Raw genomic sequence first — 17,110 nt, forward strand, 5'->3', positions numbered from 1 at the left:
ACACGTGTCCGATCACATTCTGTATATTGTCACCACCGTAACTCTCTGTTCTATAAGTTCAGACCAACACTGTATGAATGATTTGAACTCGGGATTTCCTTTACACAATTCCCCTCCATGATGTCTGTGGAGATTCTATTGTGTCCATTGTCCTATGTATCCAGCAATGAATTGGATTATCATATATATGTATATAATAAAAACATTTTTTTACAAAAAGCTTTTTACAGTGTTTTTCATCCCAACTCAATTTTGTACTATATATTGTTGCAGATAGAAATGTGACCGCTGATGAAGGTCTGAAATGACCGAAACGTCCGGTCTAGATACTTTGTACATTGAAGAAAAATATTGGGCAATTGGATGAAACTACTGCGAAACAAAAAAATAAAAAAAGTTTGATTGCAACACTAAAAACCTGTGTGCCTCAATTTCCCCATAACAATCCCAGTGATGACCCCACTGAAGACCGAAGTGATGACCCCACTGGTGAGCATAAGGATGGTCCAGTGATGACCCCATAACAATCCCAGTGATGACCCCACTGAAGACCGATGTGATGACCCCACTGAAGACCGAAGTGATGACCCCACTGCTGAGCATAGTAATGGTCACAGTGATGACACCATAACAATCCCAGTGATGACCCCACTGAAGACCGATGTGATGACCCCACTGAAGACCGAAGTGATGACCCCACTGCTGAGCATAGTAATGGTCACAGTGATGACACCATAACAATTCCAGTGATGACCCTACTGAAGACCAAAGTGATGACCCCACTGGTGAGCATAAGGATGGTCCAGTGATGACCCCACTGAAGACCGAAGTCTTGACCCCAGTGGCCGGATCCTGCAGACCCCAATGCTCGCCCTCACACGGCTGATATCATTTAACCCTTACTCAGACGTCAGTGAATCCTGGGCAGCACACGTAGCCATTGATTTTAATGTGTATTCTCACACCCGTGATTTGCCACGGTCCGGGGGGCCGGCACAGACGCACGCCTTATTTGTATCTGTGTGTACGGATCCATCACACATTATCATATACGGGTTCGTGAAAAAACATGGACACAACGCGGATGGAATCCGTGTTTTACGGATCATTGATAGGAGACGCTCTTGAAATGACTTCTCAGCGGAGCAGCGTCCTTCGAACACGGATCCTTCACTGTCACTGACGTGTGAATGAGGCCCTATACTGGGAATCTTCCGCACTGGGCATCAGGCACTGGTGGGGTAGGGAAGGGACAATCTTATGGGGGCGCCTCCTTGTGGATAGGTTTTAGACCCCGGGGCTGGGATTAGTTCTTGCCACAACAATCCCAGATCAGCAGGTGACAGCGACGGGATCCATCACAAGCACAGTGTGGGGCCATGCTGGGACTTGTAGTTCTACAGTACAGCTCTGCATTATTGAGAGCCCCACTGACTGACTCCCAGATCTCCAGGGGACCCTGTGGGCTACAATAAAGGGCCCCAGCGGTGCACAATGTAACAGAGCTTATGATGTGACCAGTAGGGGGCGTGTCCTGTAGAGATGGGTGGGGACCTCAGAATCCGGTCCGACGAGGGCCCAAGGCCCCCCAGTCCCCCACTGCCCATGACTGTGGAGCCTTCACTGACTGGGAGGTCTAGTAGGGGGCCGGTGAGGTTCAGTGTGCTGTGATGTAGCAGAGCCGGCGCTTCCCAGGAGGAGAGGAGTTTGTTCTCTTCCTGTCGCACACATGGATCTCATCAGCAGAGTCTGTGAGGCGGCATCCAATGCTTCTGCGTCTGATCAGCGTCTCCTCCGATCGTGTCAGGAACATGTGCGCCGCACTCGTCATGATTACCGGATGTCGCATACTTCACATTTTTCGGAATCGCTTTGGCGCAATATAACCTGCCCCCCGGCGATATTTTTAGGAGAATAGAATAATGTGATTAGATGATTATCATAAAATAAATGGAAAATTCCAGCACAGATGAAAGAGGCGGCGAGCAGTCTGGGAATCAGCGCAGTTGTCAGCGCAGTTGTCAGCGCAGTTGTCAGCGCTGTCAGGGACCAGAAATGACTCAACGAGCTTTGCCTTGAAAGGAAACAACCGATGAGAAGGCGTTTTCAGGACGCCGGGGGACCGCGCCGGAAAGGACTGTAATCCGACAACTGCCGGATTATCAGACGCTCTGGGTTGTCAGAGTAAGGAGCGGCACTGTACACGTGAAACCTGCTTCTGTCATTTAGTGAAGATGACTGGGGGGGGCTGGGGTCCTCGGGCAGCTTGTGGGGTCCTCGGGCGGCTTGTGGGGTCCTCGGGCGGCTCCTCCGGAAGAACATATGGACCATGCAGGCAGTGGTCATAGGGCCCTGGAAAGGAAGGGGCCCCATTCACATACCAGAGGGGGAGCCCAGACACTTGTTTTCCCCTGTAAGCCCCTCCGGCCCAATGCGCAGGGTGGCGCCCCCCAATGTATGGGTATCCGCTCAGTATTCAGCCGGACACATAACCACCCCATTCATCAGCCGCTGGCCCCAGGAGCTTACAATCTAAGGCTACTTTCACACCTGCGTTTAGGTGCGGATCCGTCCCTATAATGCAAATGCTGGTATCCGTTCAAAACGGATCCGTCTGCATTACTCTGTCCAAAGAAATTTACGTCTAAGTGTAAGAGAAACGGATCCGTCCTGACTTACAATGTGAGTCAATGGGGGACGGATCCGTTTTCACCATATTGTGTCAGTGAAAACGGATCCGTCCCCATTGACTTACATTGTGTGTCAGGACGGATCCGTTTGGCTCCGCATCGCCAGGCGGACATCAAAACGCTGCAAGCGGCCTCCAGAGCGGAATGGAGGCGGAACGGGGGCAAACTGACGCATTCTGAGCGGATCCTTATCCATTTAGAATGCATCGGGACTGAACTGATCCGTTTTGGATCCCACAGGCGGACCCAGAAACGGCAGTGTGATCGTAGCCTGACCCTCCCCCATACTAACATTAGGTTCATGGACGTCGCAGAATTCATATGAATCAAATGTAAAGATTTATAATTCAGGATAACACCCATCATCCACTCAGAAGTCATGTGACCTGAAAAGGGGTAAAATACAAAGTGCTACATTGTTTCATTATTGTAGAGGAGACGCCCATCACTGGTGTAATATTAGGGGGCGTATATGGGGGACCCCAATATAAGGAGGTAATGGGGGGGCTTCAGGACCTTCACCTATTATCCAGAGGGGAGGGATGATGGAGGGGCGGCCACCTGGACCCAAGAGCGGAGGGTTTGTTACAGTGTATCCACCAGTCTAGACAAGACTGATACATTATAACAAATCATCTGGACAGGGATTGTGCAGCTCACAGATGATTATGTGACTGGACACATTGTAACAGACCCTCAGCTATGAGAGCAGGACCAGGTCACTGTGTTATGGTCTTCTATCTACAGACGCAGTGACATCATCAATGTCTGATTGTCTTCTGCAGGATCCGGGGGTCCAGGGCGGAGGGGCAGCGGGAAGCCTCAGGACGCTGCAGTCACCGTCTCCTCTGTGTCGTCCTCACTCTTGGGGCTCGTCCTCTTGTAACTTTTTGGGGTGTCACCAACCCCCACTGTCGGAAAAACACAAAACCAGTAATGTGGGGTCAAGGGTCACAGACTGGAGGAGATCACATCAGCTACTGGATGCCAGTGATTCCCACCCTGAAAGGAGCCCCCCCCCCCCAAAGAGAGACTTCTATACCCAGAACCCCCCAAGAGACATCTTCACCCCCAGCCCCCTGCAAGAGACATCCATACTCAGAGCCCTCCGCAAGAGACATCCATGCTCAGAGCCCCCCGCAAGAGACATCCATGCTCAGAACCCCCCGCAAGAGACATCTTCACCCCCAGCCCCCTGCAAGAGACATCCATACTCAGAGCCCTCCGCAAGAGACATCCATGCTCAGAGCCCCCCGCAAGAGACATCCATGCTCAGAACCCCCCGCAAGAGACATCCATACTCAGAGCCCCCCGCAAGAGACATCCATACTCAGAGCCCTCCGCAAGAGACATCCATGCTCAGAGCCCCCCGCAAGAGACATCCATGCTCAGAACCCCCCGCAAGAGACATCCATACTCAGAGCCCCCCGCAAGAGACATCCATACTCAGAGCCCCCCGCAAGAGACATCCATACTCAGAGCCCTCCGCAAGAGACATCCATACTCAGAGCCCTCCGCAAGAGGGACATCCATACTCAGAGCCCCCCACAAGCGACATCCATACTCAGAGCCCCCGCAAGAGACATCCATACTCAGAGCCCTCCGCAAGAGACATCCATACTCAGAGCCCCCCAAAGCGACATCCATACTCAGAGCCCACCGCAAGAGACATCCATACTCAGAGCCCACCGCAAGAGACATCCATACTCAGAGCCCCCCTCAAGAGACATCCATACTCAGCAGAGCCCCCCGCAAGAGACATCCATACTCAGAACCCCCCACAAGAGACATCCATACTCAGAACCCCCCGCAAGAGACAGCCATACTCAGAGCCCACCGCAAGAGACATCCATACTCAGAGTTCCCCGCAAGAGACATCCATACTCAGAGTTCCCCGCAAGAGACATCCATACTCGGAGCCCCCCGCAAGAGACATCAATACTCGGAGCCCACCGCAAGAGACATCCATACTCAGAGCCCACCGCAAGAGACATCCATACTCAGAGCCCCTGCAAGAGACATCCATACTCAGAGCCCTCCGCAAGAGACATCTAAAATATACATCTTCACCCTCAGCCACCTGCTACAGAGATCTCCACCCTGAGCCGCCTCTACGAGAGATATCTATACCCAGGGCCCCCCGGAGGAGAAATCTTCACCCCGAGCTCCCCTGAAAGAGACATGTTCACCCTCAGGCCCCTGCGAGAGACATCTACAGCCGGAGCAACCCCACAAGAGACATCTCCGCACTCCTACATTGGGGGCCACCCTCGCAGATGCTCCTTTGCCCAGTCTCTGCTCAGTGCACATTTAGTGGGCATGCTCAGTAGCTCCCGGCCACCTGTCTGCACAGCAATAGAAGTGTCACGGTCCCTCAGGTGACTGATGCCTGGAGATCAAGGAGACTGGCTGAGCGTGGAGGAATCTAACAGCCTCCTTGATTTCTCTTGATTCATTGTTGATAGGGTTAATGACCACTTCCCTTGTCTCAGCTGTTGCTCAGTGGTGATCTGTCATGCCACGCCCAGACTATGTGCGGAGGTCGGCCACAATAGCAGCACGAGTTTAGTGTTTTGTTTTGGAGCCGTGCTGGAACCGCCTCTCATCAGGTGCACTGGGTGGGGTCATTTTTATTTTTTTTAATAGGGTGGGGTCATTAGTTTAAATAGCACTCCACCCCAGTGCTCTGAGTGGATTATAGGAATCACTTTGGTCTTGGAAGCTAGGAAGGAAGGTTGTCTGTTCCAGCTCAGAAAGATAAGTGTGATTTCTAGTTTGATTGTTTTGTGTCATCTCTCCCATCCAGGTTCTGTGCGAGCAGGCTGCTCCTATTTCCCCTCTTCACCATATCAGGGAATTTAGGGTGTTTCAGCCCAGGTACGGGGACACATCATACCTACCATCAAGGTCTGCATGTGGGCTGAGCAGTGCAGGGAGAGAGGTCAGGGATTAGCTAGGAGGTGACCTTTCCCCTGCCTCTCGCCTACAGCCTGGTTGGTGGTTTATCTGTTAGTCTGAGTGCACGTCCGTCATGACATTATAATCCGCCCAAAACTTTGACTGTCATTGCTCAGCGGTTTTGTGATGGCGTCAATTGAAGCATTAGTTGACCGCATGCAGGGGCTATCCCTAGAGGTTGCGGAGCTACGTAGTTCGGTCACACGGTGTCAGAATGCTCTGGCATCAGGTGCAGGTCAAGTTTGTGTGGAGCCTAAAGTGTCTCTTCCTGATAGATTTGCAGGGGGTGTGGATGACTTTATCCGTTTTAGAGAGTCTTGCAAATTGTACTTTCGGCTGCGTCCATCGTCGTCAGATGATGAAAGTCAGAGGATAGGTATAATCATTTCTCTGCTTAAAGGGGACGCGCAATCCTGGGCCTTTTCTTTGCCACCTGGTTCTCTGGCCCTCCGGTCGGTGGAGGAAGTTTTTAAGGCCCTGGGATTAATCTACGATGATTCAGATCGGGTCTCGATGGCGGAATCGAGATTACGTAATTTATTTCAGGGTGAACATACTGCAGAGGTTTACTGTGTTGAGTTTAGGAGATGGGCTACAGAGTCAGAGTAGAATGACCCCGCGTTACGTAGTCAGTTTTGTCAGGGGTTATCTGAGAGATTGAAAGATGCCCTTGCTTTTCATGAGTACCCAGACTCTTTGGAGAACGCCATGTCTTTGGCAGTACGGTTAGATAGACGTATTAGAGAGAGGTGTAAAGTTCCCTCCGCGCAAGGTATCCCTTCTGTGAGTGGTTTCGTCTCTACTGCTTCCCCGGGTGATGTTACAGGTAACTCTGGGGTAGGGGAGGAACCCATGCAGCTGGGTCAGGTATCTTGCCATTCTGATAGTAGAGACTTTAGGAAAGTGCACAAACTGTGTTACTATTGTGGTAAGAGGGGTCATTTTATTTTTGCTTGTCCTTATGTTAAACCACAGGTGGAAGAGAAAAAGAAAAAAAAAACTTCCCTGACACTTGGTAGCATGAATGGTGTGGTGGAGCAGACAGGTATGCAAGCTCCCTGCAGTTCCCGTTTTCTCCTTCCAGCCATGGTGGGGCTAGAGTCAAGAAATGTTTTTGTTGAGGTATTCCTTGATTGTGGTGCTGGGGTAAACCTAATTGACTTTCTTTTCCTTCAAAATCTGGGTCTAAGTACTTGCACTTTAGAGAACGAGATTCGTGTTTTTGCAATTGATTCTTCCCCTCTTTCTCAAAGGAGTCTCACTCATATTGCTCATGGTATTCTGTTAAGGGTGGGTGATTCACATGTGGAAATTATGTCTTGTTTTGTCTTGAAGGATTTGCCGGCTCCTATAGTTTTGGGGTTACCATGGTTGACTAAACATAACCCAATTATAGATTGGCAAGCGAGACAAATCATTGGTTGGAGTGAGTTTTGTTTGGATAATTGTCTTGGCACATCTATCTCTGGTGTGTCCACTACGGCTTTACCTCAGTATCTCACGGATTTTGCGGATGTCTTTTTGGAGGGAGGGGCTCAGGAATTGCCCCCTCATCGTGACTATGATTGTCCAGTTAATCTCATCCCAGGGGCTAAGTTGCCAAAGTCTCGGCTTTACAATCCTTCTCAACCTGAAAGAGAGGTCATGCGGAAGTATATCGCCGAGAGTTTGGCAAAGGGTCATATTAGACCATCTAAGTCTCCAGTGGCAGTAGGTTTGTTCTTTGTGAAGAAAAAGGATGGATCACTGAGACCTTGTTTGGATTTCCGGGAATTGAACCGTATTACAGTCCGGGATCCATATCCCCTGCCTTTGATCTCTGATCTTTTTGATCAGATTGTTGGTGCCAAGGTGTTCTCCAAGTTGGATTTGAGAGGAGCCTACAATCTGATCAGAATCAAGGAGGGGGATGAGTGGAAAACGGCCTTCAATACGCACGAGGGTCATTTTGAGAATCTGGTGATGCCTTTTGTGTTGACGAACGCGCCAGCAGTATTTCAGCGATTCATCAATGACATTTTCCATCATTTGGTGGGGAGGTTCATGGTGGTTTACCTGGATGACATTTTAATTTACTCTCCTGATCTGAAGACCCATCAGGATCATGTGAGACAGGTTTTGACGATCCTTCGGGAGAATAAATTATATGCTAAATTGGAGAAATGTTTGTTTTCTGTGCAGGAGCTTCCGTTCTTGGGATATCTGCTTTCTGATTCTGGTTTTCGTATGGACCCCGAAAAGGTCCGGGCGGTTCTGGAGTGGGACCGACCGGAGAATCAGAAAGCTTTGATGCGGTTCTTGGGGTTTACGAATTATTATAGAAAATGTATTTCGAACTATTCTACCATTGTAAGACCTCTCACTGATATGACCAAGAAGGGCGCCGACGTTTCTGTCTGGTCGGATGAGGCATTGCAGGCCTTTTCGGCTATTAAGGAGTGTTTTGCGTTTGCTCCCATTCTGGTGCAGCCGGATGTGTCTCAGACATTCGTGGTGGAGGTTGATGCATCAGAGGTGGGGGTTGGAGCTTTGCTGTCACAGGGTTCATCTCCTGGCAAATGGGTCCCGTGTGCCCTCTTCTCCAAGAAGCTCTCGGTCGCCGAGAGGAATTATGATGTTGGAGATAGAGAGTTGCTGGCCATCAAGTTGGCCTTTGAGGAATGGCGTCACTGGTTGGAGGGGGCGTCTCACTCCGTTACGGTATATACTGACCATAAGAATTTGGCTTACCTGCAATATGCCAAGCGTCTGAACCCTAGGCAGGCCAGATGGTCACTGTTTTTTACCAGGTTCAATTTTGTGGTTACTTTTTGCCCAGGGGTCAAAAACATCAAGGCAGATGCCTTGTCTCGCAGCTTTCCTGGGGGATATGATTCAGAGGATCCTGCTCCAATTTTGGCTGATGGGGTGGTGGTCTCCGCTCTGTACCCCGAATTGGAGATGCAGGGAGGTTGTTTGTTACTGAAGGTCTGCGATACAAGGTATTCAAGGAACATCACGATACTGTCCTTGCTGGACATCCTGGTGGTAAGTCCACCTGTGACCTGGTGTCCCGGAGGTTCTGGTGGCCAGGGTTACGTAAGAGCATTGAGAATTACGTGACAGCTTGTGAAACCTGTGCACGGTCAAAGGTTGCTCATACTCGACCGCCTGGTTCACTTCTTCCATTGTCTATTCCGTCTCGTCCTTGGACGCACTTGTCTATGGACTTTATTACGGATCTGCCGGGTTCCTCCGGGAGAACAGTGATTTTGGTGGTAGTTGACCGTTTCAGTAAAATGGCTGACTTTATATCATTAACTAGTCTGCCTAACACCAAGACTCTTGCGCAGATTTTTGTGGATAATATTGTGAAATTGCATGGTATTCCTTCGGATGTGGTCTCTGATAGGGGCACGCAGTTTGTCTCCAGGTTTTGGAGGGCGTTCTGCTCTCGGCTTGGCATTCAACTTTCGTTCTCTTCGGCTTTTCATCCGCAGTCGAATGGACAGACAGAGCGTACTAATCAAAACCTGGAGACCTACTTGAGGTGCTTTGTGGCTGAGAATCAGGAGGACTGGTCCTCATTCTTGTCCTTAGCAGAATTTGCGTTCAATAACCGTAGGCAGGAGTCCACGGGTAAGTCGCCATTTTTTGGCGCATACGGTTTCCATCCTCAGTTTGGTACCCTTTCTGGGTCTGGTTCCTCCGGGATGCCAGAGGAGGAGAGATTCTCTTCTGCCTTATCCTCCATCTGGCGGGGGATTCAAGGGAATTTGGAGAAGATGGGTGAGAGGTATAAACGAATAGCTGACAAGAGACGTGTGACTGGTCCGGACCTGTGTGTGGGTGATCTGGTGTGGTTGTCTACTAAGAATATCAAATTGAGAGTGCCATCTTGTAAACTGGGTCCAAGATTTATTGGTCCGTATAAAATTTCTGCCGTGGTCAATCCAGTAGCGTTTCGGCTGAATCTTCCGCAGACTTGGAGGATCCATGATGTGTTCCACAGGTCGTTACTAAAAAAATATGTGAAACCGGTGGAACCATCGCCATTGCCTCCTCCTCCTCTTCTAGTCGAGGGAAACTTGGAGTTTGAGATCTCCAGGGTTCTCGACTCTAGAATTATTCAGGGTTCCCTTCAGTACCTGGTGCACTGGAGGGGATACGGCCCTGAGGAAAGGACGTGGGTTCCGGCGCTAGATGTCAGTGCCAGCCGACTGGTGAGAGCCTTTCATAGGTCCCATCCGGATAAGGTTGGTCCGGGGTGTCCGGAGGTCACCCGTAGAGGGGGGGTACTGTCATGCCCCACTCTGGCGATGTGCGGAGGTCGGCCAGGATTGCAGCACGAGTTTAGTGTTTGTTTTGGAGCCGTGCTGGATCCGCCTCCCATCAGGTGCACTGGGTGGGGTCATTAGTTTAAATAGCTCACCATCCCAGTGCTCTGAGCGGATTATAGGAATCACTTTGGTCTTGGAAGCTAGGAAGGAAGGTTGTCTGTTCCATCTCAGAAAGATAAGTGTGGTTTCTAGTTTGATTGTTTTGTGTCATCTCTCCCATCCAGGTTCTGTGCGAGCAGGCTGCTCCTATTTCCCCTCTTCACCATCTCAGGGAATTTAGGGTGTTTTAGCCCAGGTATGGGGACACATCATACCTACCACCAAGGTCTGCATGTGGGCTGAGCAGTGCAGGGAGAGAGGTCAGGGATTAGCTAGGAGGTGACCCTTCCCCTGTCTCTCGCCTAGAGCCTGGTTGGTGGTTTATCTGTTAGTCTGAGTGCACGTCCGTCGTGACATCATCACTTCTACCCGGTATAGTCTGACCCCACCCTTCTGACTATTGGTTTTAGAAAGAGCTGGAGTGTGGTTCTCCCTGAGTTCCTGCTCCTCTTTCTACATCAGAAGCCAAGTGTCTCGCTTGTTTGTATTTTGGCTTTTCCCCTTGGTTGTTACTTGGCCTCAGGGAGACGCTTGTTCCTTCTTTTGGGAAGGAACGGGTTGTCTCAGTCCTGCCAATATCTTTAGGACTTCTCAGGGTCTCCAGGGCTTCCAGGTTCCTGTGTATGGGCATCTCTACCTTCAGGGGGTGCCCATACGGTTAGGAGTCAGGGCCAGGAGTAGGGTTCTTTAGGTGGTGACCCTTTCCCTTCCCTAGCGTTGAGGCCTAGTGGCTTTTCCCTTCCCCCCTGGTTGTCGGTGTGGTGTTTCCTCCTATACCTCATCCGAGACAAGAAGTGAATGGGACGGGGGCTTTGGGGCAGTGATTTATCTGTCCTGGGGGGCAAGTGACCTCTGGCGAGAGGTCATCAATATTTAAGTTCTGGACAACCCCTTTAATACTGAGCCGCAGTGTGTAAGTCTGAATGAGCCCCAAGCTGGACGATCCCATGCAGGGGTGCACCACCAATGAGGCCGGGAGAGGCGATCGCCAGGGAGGGGCAAGCAGGAGAACCAAGGGCAGTGAGCGCTTTCATTGTGGCAAAGAGGTTAGGTTGGGAAATTGGCTTTGGGGGGGGGGACGTTTAAGTTTTCGCCTCAGGCAGCAGAAAGGCTAGGTGCACCCCTGATCCCATGAGATGCCTCCTCTCCGATCACTCACCAGTTAATGAGCGCAGTAATTTCGGCCTGGTCTCGGTTCCTCTGTAGATCACAGACGCGCTCTGTAAAGAAAAGAGCTTGTGTGACCGTGTGTTATACTATACCTACAGGACACGGCCGTCACCTCGGACCCCGCTACATGCAGGAAGCATGGCGGTCACATTCAGCCCCCCCACCTTATCTGGTTGCAGGTTTCTCAGTGACAGGACTCCCCCAAGGGGCGACTATTGGGGGTCTGCACCACCATCGGACAGTGCTCCCTGCAGAATTGCTGCTGCATACAGTGCAGAGGAGAACCTGCAGATCCGCACTGCTCTGCCACCATCTAGTGGTCAAAGTGCAAACTGACACCAGGAAGGTTCACCGTCCACATCTGTCAATGAGCTGCAGTCAGTCAGTGTATGGGAACCCACTCAGCTGAGGGTTTGTTACAATATATCCTCTAGGACAGGTAAACAGACTGATACACTGTAACAGAACCTGCTGCTGCAGCAATCTCACCTGCTTCCTGCTGTCACTGGCACGGAGGCTCTGGTTGCGGCGGATCAGGATTTCCTTGGCTTGTTTGGCCCCGAGATCTGCAGACAGTGTGTGTCTGCTGTACAGCGTGTTCTGTAAGGACAAGAGGAGCGTTCATTAACTGAAAATGCTCCACTCACAGCCAGAGCTGCATTCACAATTCTGTATGCTGCTTATAGCAATGTGTGGACAGATACGCCTCTGACACCTCCAGATAGGCTTTATATCAGCCACAGTGCATTGTGGGAGCCACCAGGGGGCCACAGAGCCATGTGAAGACATACTGCTTCAGAGCTAGCAGGAAAACCAGCAGATTGCAGCTCTGGAGGTAACTGGAGTATAAGATATGATGCAATGTCAGAATTATGACTGCAGCAAAAGACGTGATGTTACATCAGATTTGTAGCTGCAGCTCTGGAGGTGACTGGAGTATAAGATATGATGTAATGTCAGAACTGTGCAGCTCTGGAGGTGACTGGAGTATAAGATATGATGTAATGTCAGAATTGTGAATGCAGCTCTGGAGGTGACTGGAGTATAAGATATGATGCAATGTCAGACTTGTACAGATTAACACAACCAGGTAGATAGATAGTAGTAACCCAATAACTAATGCAGGTGACCTTATGAAGACTTGTATTAACTATACATTCAAATTGGTGAAAAAAGTAAAATACGAGCGAGCACTCACTCTATGGCATGAAATAATTTATTATATATCATATAAAATTCATGCAATGAATAACATCAACTGACATATACACTCAAAATATTAAAATTCCTAGGAAATTGGTCTGGTGTGACCATAGACAATGAATTACAACCACAATAGTGTCTAAATAATATCACTTGTAGCAATGAACAGCAGCAACTGTTAAACAGTAATAATGTGGCAATAAATTAGCAGCTATTACACAAAGGATTATGGCAATATGGAAGAGCTATAATAGCGACAAATAGCGCAGGTACGCAATCGATATCCAAGGATGGCATGTGATGAGGACCACAAAAATTAGTGAAGGTGAAAAAGTGTTCAGTGGTTTATGTCCAAACCAATAGTGGTGGGAGCAAAAATAAAAATAAAAATGAAGATAAATCCCTTTTGTGTCCGTGAAAAAATAAACGAAGTGAAAATAAAGTCACAATATCAAGGTGAATTATGTTGCGGTCCAATACACATCAATGTGCTTAAACCTTCTGTAGTTAGCAGTAATTGTCACAGACACTGTCCCAGTTAATGTCTTTTCATACGGACCATATAATAAGAAACTCTGTGGACTTGTAATTTTTGAACAAGGCTATAATCAGCCGTCTGAAGCAAGCGGTTCACTCAGATGTGAGTGCGGCTAATGTTATTAGGAGAGGAGAAAACCCTTACCTCCTTCCACATATGATTCCGAAATCCCATTCCTAGCTGTGTGCAGCCGATGAAGAGAGGACGCCAATACTTCCTCGCTATTCGTGCTGATCGACAGTCCAGTCTCGTGGTAGCAGGCGCGGGACTTCCGTCCGGTAAGCTAAATCACTGCGCTTAGTTCGTCGATTTATTTGCTGGAACAGCTTGGATTCGGTTCATAGAAACAAAGTCTAGCATGGCCATGCACAGATTAGTTGTTGCGGAGGTTTCACCAGAGTGTCCGATATCCCAGACGCGTTTCGGGATGATTCCACATCCCTTCCTCAGTGGTCATATCCGGCACTCCCAACCTCCTGTTCCTTAAATGCTCCCAAAGTCATCCACAAACCATGGTTAGATAATCCGGGATTCCAAATTCTCAAATTAACTACCTCTTGCGGTTTATGTGCGGTTTTATAGCGTTTTTTTCTTATGGATGCGTTTCTAATGCGTTTTTCCTCTTTTTAAACTTTATGCCTTACGATTTCATAATATATAAAATATGGGCCATATCTGATATTTGTAGATACTTAAAAATATGAAAAATATGAAAATATATATAAACATGTTTATTACAAGGGTTAAAAACATAAATAGTATATTCAATATAATTGTATGAATCACAAGATAAACCTAAAATTAATAAAATGTAGGGTTGAGTATAAAACATCACAATTAGAATGTAAAATAAAATAAAATCTACTTGCAAAATGGAATTGGTCGGAATAGGTCGGGTTCCCAAACCAGAGAGCGGGTCCCAGTGCCGATAAACGGCCAAACATGGGATCCGCCATCGGGAATGGGACTCCGACCTCATAAAAATCCAAACAGCTCCATATCAGAATTCAATCCAAATGGTAATATGGATCCAAATTCATAGATCTGTCTAGATTCTGCTCTAGACATTCTTTGGATAAAATCACCTCCCCTCCAATGTTGCTCTATCTTCTCTAGTCCCATAAATTTTGATCCTTCTGGATTACAGTTGTGTGTTTCTTTGTAGTGTTTCGATAGTGCATGTTTATCATAACCTTTTTTAATATTCGCAATATGTTCATTAATCCTTATTTTCATAACCCGTTTTGTCCGACCTATGTACTGACGGTTGCATGGACATTGAATTAGATATATTACCCCCAATGTATTACAGGAAATACAATCTTCAATATTCCATGTGTAATTGTTTTGGGTTGAACATACCTCTACCGTTTTGCGTGGTAGGTTATTGAATTTGCATCCTATGCATCTCCCACATTTGTAAAATCCTTTCAAGTTTAAAAAGGAACCTAAAGTGTTTGTTTGTTTAATTTTCATTTTATTAGGGACAGACGGTGCTACCTTTAAGCCTAAAAGTGACAAGATGATTGGACACCTCCTACCTCATGCACCAAAAATAACCTTCACTAAAGCCACTAATTTAGGCTTAAAGGTAGCACCGTCTGTCCCTAATAAAATGAAAATTAAACAAACAAACACTTTAGGTTCCTTTTTAAACTTGAAAGGATTTTACAAATGTGGGAGATGCATAGGATGCAAATTCAATAACCTACCACGCAAAACGGTAGAGGTATGTTCAACCCAAAACAATTACACATGGAATATTGAAGATTGTATTTCCTGTAATACATTGGGGGTAATATATCTAATTCAATGTCCATGCAACCGTCAGTACATAGGTCGGACAAAACGGGTTATGAAAATAAGGATTAATGAACATATTGCGAATATTAAAAAAGGTTATGATAAACATGCACTATCGAAACACTACAAAGAAACACACAACTGTAATCCAGAAGGATCAAAATTTATGGGACTAGAGAAGATAGAGCAACATTGGAGGGGAGGTGATTTTATCCAAAGAAGGTCTAGAGCAGAATCTAGACAGATCTATGAATTTGGATCCATATTACCATTTGGATTGAATTCTGATATGGAGCTGTTTGGATTTTTATGAGGTCGGAGTCCCATTCCCGATGGCGGATCCCATGTTTGGCCGTTTATCGGCACTGGGACCCGCTCTCTGGTTTGGGAACCCGACCTATTCCGACCAATTCCATTTTGCAAGTAGATTTTATTTTATTTTACATTCTAATTGTGATGTTTTATACTCAACCCTACATTTTATTAATTTTAGGTTTATCTTGTGATTCATACAATTATATTGAATATACTATTTATGTTTTTAACCCTTGTAATAAACATGTTTATATATATTTTCATATTTTTCATATTTTTAAGTATCTACAAATATCAGATATGGCCCATATTTTATATATTATGAAATCGTAAGGCATAAAGTTTAAAAAGAGGAAAAACGCATTAGAAACGCATCCATAAGAAAAAAACGCTATAAAACCGCACATAAACCGCAAGAGGTAGTTAATTTGAGAATTTGGAATCCCGGATTATCTAACCATGGTTTGTGGATGACTTTGGGAGCATTTAAGGAACAGGAGGTTGGGAGTGCCGGATATGACCACTGAGGAAGGGATGTGGAATCATCCCGAAACGCGTCTGGGATATCGGACACTCTGGTGAAACCTCCGCAACAACTAATCTGTGCATGGCCATGCTAGACTTTGTTTCTATGAACCGAATCCAAGCTGTTCCAGCAAATAAATCGACGAACTAAGCGCAGTGATTTAGCTTACCGGACGGAAGTCCCGCGCCTGCTACCACGAGACTGGACTGTCGATCAGCACGAATAGCGAGGAAGTATTGGCGTCCTCTCTTCATCGGCTGCACACAGCTAGGAATGGGATTTCGGAATCATATGTGGAAGGAGGTAAGGGTTTTCTCCTCTCCTAATAACATTAGCCGCACTCACATCTGAGTGAACCGCTTGCTTCAGACGGCTGATTATAGCCTTGTTCAAAAATTACAAGTCCACAGAGTTTCTTATTATATGGTCCGTATGAAAAGACATTAACTGGGACAGTGTCTGTGACAATTACTGCTAACTACAGAAGGTTTAAGCACATTGATGTGTATTGGACCGCAACATAATTCACCTTGATATTGTGACTTTATTTTCACTTCGTTTATTTTTTCACGGACACAAAAGGGATTTATCTTCATTTTTATTTTTATTTTTATTTTTGCTCCCACCACTATTGGTTTGGACATAAACCACTGAACACTTTTTCACCTTCACTAATTTTTGTGGTCCTCATCACATGCCATCCTTGGATATCGATTGCGTACCTGCGCTATTTGTCGCTATTATAGCTCTTCCATATTGCCATAATCCTTTGTGTAATAGCTGCTAATTTATTGCCACATTATTACTGTTTAACAGTTGCTGCTGTTCATTGCTACAAGTGATATTATTTAGACACTATTGTGGTTGTAATTCATTGTCTATGGTCACACCAGACCAATTTCCTAGGAATTTTAATATTTTGAGTGTATATGTCAGTTGATGTTATTCATTGCATGAATTTTATATGATATATAATAAATTATTTCATGCCATAGAGTGAGTGCTCGCTCGTATTTTACTTTTTTCACTTGTTTTATCAATTGAGGCAGGGTGTCCTCAATCAGAGCTTGTTAGCACCGTACCACCCACAATCAGCGGTGAGCCACTCCATTATATTATACATTCAAATTGGCCCATATTAATTGATACAAATACAATGAAAATTTTTAAGAAAAAAAAATATGAAAAAGAATAAGAAATCAGCACGACCCAACAGGACCAAGACTGAGGACAGTACATAAACTTGAGAGGGGTTAATACCAGGTCTCTACCCTAAGGGTCCGCACCTCCAGAGTGTATCTTCCTATGTGACCCTGGTGGTCCCTTTGCAATGCGGCGATTAAAAGGGATGAAACAAAGCGAAAGCAAACGCCAACTCCACAGAGAGTTCCAGCGCGTTTCAATGGCACGTGCCAAATCACCAGGGGACAATATGACGGCCGCGGCGATGTAGTGCCCAAATCGCCCTAGTGTGGGCTACAAATACCCT

General features: G+C 46.9%; 1 protein-coding gene across 1 annotated transcript in view; it reads right to left on the reverse strand.

The window, feature by feature from the left end:
* Positions 1 to 3,171: 3,171 nt before the first annotated feature.
* Positions 3,172 to 17,110, reverse strand: part of LOC120978217 (sodium/hydrogen exchanger 2-like) — a 40,894-nt gene continuing 26,955 nt past the window's right edge. Inside the window, exons 10-12 of the mRNA XM_040406442.1 lie at positions 11,726 to 11,836; positions 11,226 to 11,286; positions 3,172 to 3,601 (exon numbers count right to left, since the gene is read on the reverse strand). Of these exons, the coding sequence (XP_040262376.1) occupies positions 3,513 to 3,601; positions 11,226 to 11,286; positions 11,726 to 11,836 (261 nt within the window). The 3' untranslated portion in view covers positions 3,172 to 3,512. The remainder of the gene's footprint in view (positions 3,602 to 11,225; positions 11,287 to 11,725; positions 11,837 to 17,110) is intronic.

Source organism: Bufo bufo, chromosome 8, assembly GCF_905171765.1.
Source record: "Bufo bufo chromosome 8, aBufBuf1.1, whole genome shotgun sequence".
NCBI classification, from domain to species: domain Eukaryota; kingdom Metazoa; phylum Chordata; class Amphibia; order Anura; family Bufonidae; genus Bufo; species Bufo bufo.